General features: G+C 39.4%; 1 protein-coding gene across 1 annotated transcript; it reads right to left on the bottom strand.

Annotated features, from left to right (window-relative positions):
- Positions 1-2,518: 2,518 nt before the first annotated feature.
- On the bottom strand, positions 2,519-6,026 carry LOC149402358 (vacuolar-processing enzyme delta-isozyme-like). Its single transcript, XM_089608334.1, has 9 exons — positions 5,841-6,026; positions 5,525-5,689; positions 5,200-5,356; positions 4,971-5,056; positions 4,386-4,588; positions 3,722-3,770; positions 3,398-3,625; positions 3,089-3,295; positions 2,519-2,803 (listed from the first exon to the last, which is right to left on the bottom strand). The coding sequence occupies exons 1-9, from the start codon at positions 6,024-6,026 to the stop codon at positions 2,666-2,668; spliced, it is 1,419 nt and encodes a 472-aa protein (XP_089464460.1). The 3' UTR covers positions 2,519-2,665.
- Positions 6,027-10,350: the final 4,324 nt, after the last annotated feature.

Raw genomic sequence — 10,350 nt, 5'->3', positions numbered from 1 at the left:
TGTGCATGAAGTCGAGGCTCGTATTTATAGACTCGGAAGCCCTTTCTCCCTTGCCTCAAGGACGGACTTGGGCGTGCAAGCCATCGAGTCGGCCATTGGTAGATCAAGGCTGGACGATCGGAAAGGGTCGGGCGGGCTTGGACACCTGGGACTGGTCGACCGGGCCTTGGCCAATCGGGCCTGGTCGCCTCGAACTTTCCGACCTGGCTTTGGCTGACTGGGCGTTGGCCGAACTGTCCTGCTCACCCAGGACTAGCCGTCCATAACTAGCCGGTTAAGCCTACTTCCCCGGGAGTGGATGTCCGGGATTGGTCGGCCGGGCCTGCTCGCCCGGGTGTGGCCGGCCAGGCCTGGACGTCCGGTGAGCCGTCAAGATGACTTCCTCCTTTGCGGTTCGGAATGGGCCAGCAGCATATTTCTTCAATTTGCCCAACTACAATTTGGGCCAATTCCTTCTCTTCAAGCTCTCATTAACCATATGGGTCCCACTCTCAACATAAGCATAACTTTTACATGCGTAAGAGTTGCGCACCGCAACCTCAACTTATCTGGCCTATCATTCTCTGACGCCCTTAGTGCCAATTTTTCTGTCCTTCCTGCTGCAAAATTGTTCTCGTTGGCAATCTTTTCCCTCACCAGCGTTCTTCCCTGCGATGAATCGCCATCGATAATAATTGTACTTCCTCAACTTGCAAATTCTAGGTCACCCATATGCTGAAAAACTAGCCTTTGGACAGGTGGAGAAGCTGCTTCCTCCTTCGACAACCTTCCAACTTGATCTTCAACCTCCAGAAAGTAATATTTCACACTTGATTCCGCGTAAAGTCAGTTCCCATACGTATTCACCATTGGGGAATGCTTTGACTTCACTTGAATCCAACTGCTCCTTCCGCAGTCATCATACTCATGGCCTAGAATGCCACATTTGCAGCAGAACCGGCCTAGTTTCTCTTATTTGAACCGAAGCCACAAGGATCTCACTCCATTCCAATCCAAGAAGAAACTAGCCTTGAGGGGTTTTCTGATATCAGCTATCACCTTTAGCCTCGTGGACGTTCCATCTTAGCCTGTATAGCCCACCACTCTTCCCGGCATTATCGCAAGTTGTGTTCCGTTTCTCTCATTTAGATAGCGTGGTGCGAGTCCCACCATACGTACCCAGAAAGGAGAAGAACCAAAGCCAACCTCTTCAATAGTCATTATATCTGGTCACTGTTGTGTCAGAAATTGAGCCCCTTTACAAGTCCAAGGTCCCCCATCTAAGATTTTGTCTTCATCTTCTTTTAGTTCGAATCTTAGCTGAAAAATCCCAGTTTGACTTCTTCTATTATCCAAGGTCGTTTGCATTTCCAAACCATTGAGAAACTTCATAAATCAGTTTAACTCTCATTGGTCTTGAACTCATAATTTTTCCGGCCAGAAAATACCCATTCCCTTTCACTGCATCAGCTGCCGAAATAGCTAGTAATCGGAGTAATATGGAGATTACTCGCTAAGAATGACGTAGCCAGCTCGAGGTCATCATCCTCTTCCCTCTCTCTCTTTCTCTGTCATCCTCCACTCTCCCCATCCTTTTTCTGACTCGATTCTATCTCCTTCCCTTCCATACCAGTAACCCGTGTTATACTCAGTAACAAACCTTATCACACTCATGTTTCCCTTTAGATGAACCTCCTCTCGCTCGTGTTTCCCACCACAAAAACCAGAATCACAAAGATCGGAGAAAGACCCAGCTCCAAACAAAAACATGACCTCCAACAAGAAAGCTCCAACCAAACAAAAATTCTAACCCAGAAACCAGAGTATGGTGAAAAACTAAGGCACAAACACAACTCGGACCCAGAAAAACTCACCTAAACAAGGGCAAAACCCCACTTGTACGGAGAGAAAAGACGCCCTACGTGTACAAGACATAATCACTACGGCTATGACTTTTTCTTATGCTACTTTATTCCTGGTGTTTGGCTTTATGACTAATGCCTAACATTAATCTATCAGGAGGGAGCTATACTGAATTGTCGATTCGCTGGTCATATTTATGACACATTAATCTATCAGGAGGGAGCTACACCAATGATTAGTTTTTGTCATCTCATCTCATGTAGTTTTTTTTCGTCTACTTTTTTCCATATAAACAATATACAGTAAAATTATATCATATTTTCCATAGGACGATGTGAGTTTGTGAGTTAGAGAATCCATGATTTGTTCATCTTCGCTATATATATACATATTATATACATATTTATATATATAGGGACGGCCCAAACTGATCCGAATTCATTAAGAATTCATTAGGAGTCTTAGGCAAATTAATATTTAGAGGTCCTTTGATAATAGTAAAAAGTTAAATATAAAAGAAAAAATATAAAATTTAAATATTTTGGAAATATATATAATATATATTTAAAGTTTTAGGATCCAACCAATCGGAGGTCCTAAGCACCAGTTTTTCGGGATCGGCTCTATATTTATATATCTTGCACAAGAGATACGTACACGCGTTTGGATTATTTAATAGCTCTCTATTCATATATAAACTTGTACTTTTTTTTCAAGAAATATATAAACTTATAACATGCTATTCATAGTAACAAACAAACTTATATATTAAATATTTATATATGTGTGGATATCTATATATATGGACGCTGTGTGGTGTCGTTCAATTTGAGCAAGTTGAAATGAGTGCTTTGACCAGTCGACCAGACGTAATCCCAGCGTTGCACATATTAGCGATAGCTCTCGTGTATTTTTTTCCGTACGTCGACAGTTTCCCACAGTACTTCTCGTAAGTGGTCACCTATACAACAGTTATGTATTTATAGCCACCATATCAAAAATATCATCACTTTGCCAATGCTCAAACAAAATACCAGATATAGAAAAAGTTTTTGAATTGGACTGTTCTCATGCATAAAACCAATATAGCATGTGCACAGCGCACGTACAACTGTTTATGGAAATTAATATATGGCCTAGAAGTCACGTAACTTTCTTTCTCACCACAACAAATTATTATCCTTTTTTAAACGTGATTATGAAAAAGAGTTCTGTTACGTAAGTATTATTGTTATGGAGGACTTACATGCATTTTAAAGCAGTCCCAATCGTCAACAATAGGCTGGCCTGAGGGTCTAACGTTGTTCATTACTTTTGAGCTATTTTCATTCGACTCAAACAAAATTTTCCCAATTTGAACCATAATACCATCAATCCTTCTCCTTTTTGATACTTCATCATTCACTAGCTCCTGCGCCTTGACCTTCTTACTAAAGCTGTCAGCCCTAAGAAACTATTTGTAGGAAAGAAAAAAAAAACACATAAAAGTCAAACAACTTTGCATAAAAATTACAATAAATAACTAGGGAAGGACTTTTAGTATTATTATTACAACCTTATGGTGAAAGTGTAGTAGATTTGCGTCACGTTGGCTAACACTGCTCCTGCGATGCGAGTGAGAAATTTCGGAGTTGTAATCGGGTTCAACGGAGTCGATGTTTTCATTGGATGGATTAGAGCCTATGAAAGAGACCAGGAAGTCCTCACTTGCTTTCTTATTTCCGAATTGCATGACATGAGAAGGGGGATGATCAGATGGTGTATTTTCGGTTCTTCTTCTAACCTGAGAAAAAAAGGGTAGTGATTAAATTTGTCTTTTTCATTGAAGAACTCCTATAAACTATGTTCAACATCAATGATAAAAAAATATGATCAGTACCGCTTCATATTGAGCTTTCAGTGTTTCTTTGCGCGAATCCATATCATCGCTGCTCAAAAGATAGCATGAGAAGAAGAAAGAAAAATAAGAGAGCATATATTAAAACTGATCATAATATCAACAAAACATAATGGTACATAATAATTTAGGGCCGGAGAACAAGAAAAAATAAGCGTTAGTTAAATATTCAATAAAGTATGTTTATACGTGCTAGTAATTCACTATGGCAGTTTTTCTTTTGTGCACTTATTTTTAATCTCTAAAATTGAAGTTAGTTAATTTATTAAAATTTAAGTTTCCTCAAAAAAGTTACCCACGTGAACTCTGCATTTAATTGATGCATACGATCTTCAAGCAAATAAAATTTGATGCATATGAATACTGCAACTGAAATTTAATTTGCTTAATGCTGCCAAATTATTCAACTAAAATATGCATTTTTAAGATAAAATAGTTTTATGATACTACATATATCTATGACTGTTTACTTCGAATAATATATATTGACCGGATTTTAGGCAAATAAATTTCCAATCGTAGAAAAATACCATAACTTGGCTATACGTTGATATATTTGTGTCTTACTATTTATTTGCTTATTATATATATAGAGGGTATAGAGTAGAGTATAGAAAAGTATATAAAAGAAATTAGTATTATATACCTATCCTCTAGCCAAGAAATACTGTACAAATCTCCCAAACAAACGTCGTACTGAGAAGAACCATCATAGAGTTCATCAACAGGGCAATACTCGGCATAACTGCTCTCTTTCCCATTTGCAGCTGTTGTCGCAAATATGCTTATGTTCTCTGGAAGCAAACCCTCAAACATGCTTCCAGATTCACACGCCTCCACGTATATCACCTGATTATTATTTCATCATTATATTCAATTAATTACAGATTATAAAATATACACATGTATTTATGGTTATGCTCAATAAATATCCAACAAGCTTGTCAGAAATACAACGTAAATTTAGAGATAAATTACCTTGCTTATCTATTGTTCTAATTTAAACAATTCAATATAAATTGTTGTAAATTGCATATTTAATTTTAATTATTACGGGCTAATCCTTAATCTTGATTAGAAAGCCTTATACGTTGGATTTTATGGAGTTTCAGATATTGATGATGATGAGGAAGTATTTTATTTAAAACATAAGTGAATAATTCCATTAATTAATTTACAATACTTGACTAAAAAAATGGGATAATATATGCTTAGTATAATATGGTTATACCATTTTGTTGTACGCTTTTGCTTCATACATCTTTTTCAGTACATCCACCAGATCTTTTGCATACACAGGATCTCCAACGGGCATCTCTGAAGCACAAAAGAAATCATTCTATTAATAATGTATGTATTTGCAAACCATGATTAGTTTGATTTCATCAAAATTAAGTCAACAGAAAATGTATTTGAAGTCGCTGTAACTATATGCTCAAAATATTTCACAAATTAATTACCAACTTGCCCCGCAGCACCGTGATCGGCGTAGTAAATAAAAACTGTGTCGTTTGGGCCACTGGCAAGAACTTTGCCACTTCCTCCAGTCACAGCACTTTTGTTGCCCAGAAGGACGCTATAAAAGTTCTCAACATTGCAATGTTTCCCAGTGTAGTCCTGGATATATATATATATATATATATATATATATATATATATATATATATATATATTTAAAATTTAAATTTAGTGTGCATGTTTTAAATAATAATAAATGATAATAAAACAAATCATTCTCTTTTAAGTATAGAACAAGATAATAGAAAACTATCAAATAAATTAGACCTTGGGAACTCTTTCATAAACATCGGGACCATTGGGGCGGTTAACAATGACACCAGGCCTCGGATTTTCGACGTTGAACGCAATGTCGTCGTACATGAAAACTATAATATTTTCATCTTTCAGTCCACCTTTTTTCAGTATTTGGTATGCATGGCATACATCGGCCTATATTATCAAAAAAAATTTAATTAGTTTGAAAGTATAATTTATTACATAAATGCAATATAATTAGTGCTCAATATTTAATACCTGTGTATTTAGAAGATTTTTTTATTTTTTATTATTATTATTTTTTTTTATGATATGAAGTACGGACCTGATGCCTGTAGTTTTCATAATCTCTTGACCCAGCAACAAGCACAGCCCATTTTGTTCCACTTTGCTCGCAATTTTGATCGACATTTTTAATGAAATTTTCCTTCACTTGTGACACTTCCGATGAGACAAATCTTAGGAATAGTACAAGCAATAGTAGCAAATAGTGGTCCCACACGATCTTCATGGTATAAAATTCACAAAACCTGTAACATTAAATTTAAAAATAAAATATCCTTCTAAGTGACATGAAGGCTGTTTGAATCATAATATATACTATCACACTTTGTTTCCTAGAATAATATGGTCACATTATTACTAACATTATCATGTAAACTTTTGCTATGTATAATTGAATACAACATACCAGATATTCCCTAAAATTTTCAAGGGAGTATAATGTTTCCGAGCTGAACCTTCGTATTTTCTAGAATTTTGTATGCAATCTCAAGGTGTACCTAAAGAGTGAATTGTTAAGTCTATTTATAGATGAATCGGTTGTCCCTACTTTTCATTTACGATATATTTGTAATAATTTATTTATTTGTACTTTTTTTTTCTTTCTTGTGGGCTTACTTTATAAAGTAATTAGTCCAGCTAACGATTGACCTTTATTTATTTATTCATGATACTCGTCTTATCTTTTGAACTATAAATCTTGACAAAATTTCATTCCTCATTTTGAAATTTTCATAGTTTCTCTACGAAATATTTGTATGGCTATAAACATAGATGAATTGTATGCGTTAAATTAAAGTGTTATAGCTCAATAGTACAATTAAAATTTATTGTTTACAAAATATCTAAACTTCGCAAAATAGTCCAAGTGAAAAAAAAAACTCAAATATCACGTGACAATAAATTTTATTGGACACCATAAATTCATATACAGGGTAAATATCTTATATATAGGTGTATCAATATTTTTATAGACATGTCATACTTTGGTAATTTTTCAAATACCTTCAAACTTTAGCCATTCCTCTGAAAAAAAATTAAAAATATTGACTATTTACTTGATAAACTAGTTTTGAACCTATTATGTAAAAATAAATAAATAAATAAAAATCTCCTGGTCCAGTAATTCCTGATTTGGTGCCTAATCAATTTAGTAAGGACTCAGTAATTAAATTTGTAATTTTTCTCTTTTGTCTCGGGCATTATGAATTTTCTAAATGGGAAGAATAATTATGTAGTTTTTTTTTCTATTGCTAGAAATAATAATGTAATTTCTAATTATATTATACTTTTTACTCACTAGTACAAAAAAGACCTTTCGGTGCGACTTTTTTCGCACCCAAAAGTCAATTTTCGCACCCAAATATATCTTTAGTTGCGACTTTTTCGCACCCGAAAGTCTGCACCTAAAAGTCTTGGGTGCGACATTTAGGTGCGACTTTCCGCACCTAAAGTCGCACCTAATAAAAAGTCACAAAAAAAAAAAAGCTGGCGACAATTAGGCCTTGGCTCTGTAGCTGTCCGGAGTCTTGAAGCTTCAAGAATTCGTGCCGAAATGAAATCTGCGATAAGGCAAATGAAAAATACCCTAAGTCACATATTCAACAAAGATCGAAATACATACATAAAAACAATACCCAAATTTGACTTCCCTTGATGTGAAATCTGGCGAAACACATTCGGAATTGAGGAGAACTCTTCTTCTTCTTCGTCGATGTGTTAACATTATTGAAACCCTAATTCAGATTTCGAGACATAAAGGCCAAACCCTAATTTGATTACTTACCTTGGATAAATCTCTCTCTCTCTCTCTCTCTCTCTCTCGATCGATTGGGAGATAGGTATTTGACTAACTTCCAAGGCCGTGGCTTCGGATCGGAGCCGACGGCGTGGCTGCGAGAGGCGAACCAGGTTTATAGACCTACAACAAGAAATAGAGGGAGACAAAGTTAGAGAGAGAGTCGGACAGAGAGAAAAAGAGAGAAGAAGAGGAATCTCGCCTGAGGTCCGGCGGCGGCGGCGGGGGCTCAGCTCGGTGACACCGCTCCAACTCGCGGCCTCCTTGCTTCTTCGGGGTCACAGCTCGCGCACGGACAAGAGAAGAAGAAGATGGTCGGAGATAACGTAGGAGAGAACTCGGAGAGAGAGATAGGCTCGGGTTTAGAAGTGCAGATTAAATGAAAAACGAAGTGCAGATTTGTTTTATATCATGACCTAGAATTTGGGTGCGACTTTTCGCACCCAATAGTCTGTCTCGACACTTTTGGGAGTCGCACCCAATTATCCGTTTTAACACTTTTAGGGGGTGCGACTAAGTCGCACCCAAAAGTTTAAAAAATCAGCGAAAATATTTATATGCTTGTTTGAGTTTTGGGTGCGACAAGTCGCACCTGAAAAACTCATTTGGTGCAAATTTTTGGTGCGAAAAGTCGCATCCGAATGTCTTCCGCACCGGAAAATAGTATTTGTAGTAGTGACTCGCTGAGAAATCTGAGATCATTCTCAACCTTTCATAGTAGAGGAAATTATTTCTTTAGTTGAAAACACTAAGTAGAAACCATTATAATATAGTAGATGTTGTCAGTCGTTTTCGGAAAACCCGAAATGTCAAGAAGGCACGTCGTTTAAGGGGCTGATGGTCAGACCGGAGGTCCTGAAGAGCGGCAAGCCTTCCGCCACGAGTCGACTGACAAATACTCATGTCAAACTTTCAGCTCCTCGAGTCGAGTCGTACTCCTCAAGTCGAGCCTTGCTCCTCGAGTCGAGTCGTCCTCTTCGAGTAGAGATAACTCCTCGAGTAGAAACTTTATATTTCACGCGACTTGCATTAAATCCTGAGTCCCAAAGGCTCAACGGGCTGGGTCATCGAAGATCTTTAAGGCCCACAAACGATCGACAAGATGGGTTGGACGCCTCACAAGGAAGGCACGCGCGCGTTCCTCAGAAAAGGATGCGTGAGCACTGAACCACACGCCATGACAGAATGTTGCGCGCCGTGCCAGGAGGGCTGCATGCCGTGCACCCCCTGGGGCAAGCACGCGCGCGTGCGCCACCCAAGAAGAGTGCCCCGCCCGTGCCTCGGATCAGCGCACGCGGTGCGCCGTGCACCCGCGCTGCTCCTCTTTTTGAGGAGAGCGCGCTCTCCTGTCCCACATGGACGAACTAGGAGCCTTTTAGGCCTCTCCAACTACTATGAATACCTCCCCCCCCCCCCCCCCAGTGAGGGGTAATCGATCCTTTTCAAACCCGTAAAATACTACTCTTCTCTCTGCTTCTCTGGATGCCATCTTTGGCCTGAAGCTCCCTCTGCAATATTTCTCGCTCTCAGAGATTCTGAAACGCTCCCTGGGACTCCCGAGCATCGCTTCTTCTGATCGAGCGCTTAATCTAAAGCCCAAGCATGCTCCCAAGATTTTCCACTTGAAATCCCTTACGCGTCTAGCACACTAGACGCGTCCACCATTTTTGACAGAAAATCACCTACGCGTCCTGCACGCCCACCGCGACAAGGAACTCTCGATTAAGAGTCTCCCACGCCTCCAAAAGAGAGAAAACACACATTCTCCCTCAGGTAACTCGATCCTAGAGTCGAGACATCGCTCAGGGAAAACTCGGCACTACGTCTCCTCTAACGAGCACACTCCCTAGGCTCCGCGTCTCATACAGCGTTACATATGCCTTAAACTATGTTCTGACCCGATCAATATTCACACAGGTACATAGACAACTTACACAAAAAGCACGGTTACTCCCCCTATTTACCCTTTCTCTCCTTTAAAAGCCCTCCATCTGGAGGAAACCCAACTCGAGACTTTTAAGTTAACACCTTTGGCTCGGTTGCGGCCACTTGGTCCGGCCTTGGGTAGAACCGCCCGAAGCTTTAAATCGTTGTTCATTTTCGTATGACAACATTTTCGCGCTAGAAGGAGGGGACTTCCCGACTTATACAGCCTGAAATCCCTTCCAATGAACTTCATTTCATCTTCTAAAATATTCAACTTTCTCGGACTTGAGAAAACATGAATAATCAAATCCACATCATATCTGACAAATGCGAGAACTCTCGCGCGAAAGTGCCCGGTACAACATGCGTCGACTGGCGCAGAAGAACTTGGACTTGCCTCCAAACGAGATTTGAAATCTAGTCTCGGAGCAAGACCCGTGGACTCCCGCATCGTCGAGCTTGAGAAAAACATTCATCAACTAACAGACCACCTCGCAAGATAAGGAAACGATACAGCCACCATCGAGGGACTCCTCGGCCTGACGGGGCAAGCTCGCAGCCTCTACTGCTCAGGGGGCTCCAAAGATGGACAGACAAACTTCCACGAAAATGGAGATGGTGATCGTCACACACATTCTCGTACGGACGATGCTCGTGGCCTCGATAACGACATCCCCAACGTTGGAGAAACCACCAACGGGCGCACTGTTCGACGCGAATGTCGTAGCCCTACGGCTTCATCACATACATCTCGCTCCCATTCAAGGACAAGGATGAACTGGGCCAAAACCGCCGCCCTTGGGTGCACTAGCGCCACAATTCCTCAACA

Source organism: Urtica dioica, chromosome 3 (genome assembly GCF_054948205.1).
Source record: "Urtica dioica subsp. dioica isolate 48M chromosome 3, U.dioica_male_clone48M_v1_H2, whole genome shotgun sequence".
Taxonomy (NCBI): domain Eukaryota; kingdom Viridiplantae; phylum Streptophyta; class Magnoliopsida; order Rosales; family Urticaceae; genus Urtica; species Urtica dioica.
This window is presented reverse-complemented; position numbering and strand designations above follow the sequence as displayed.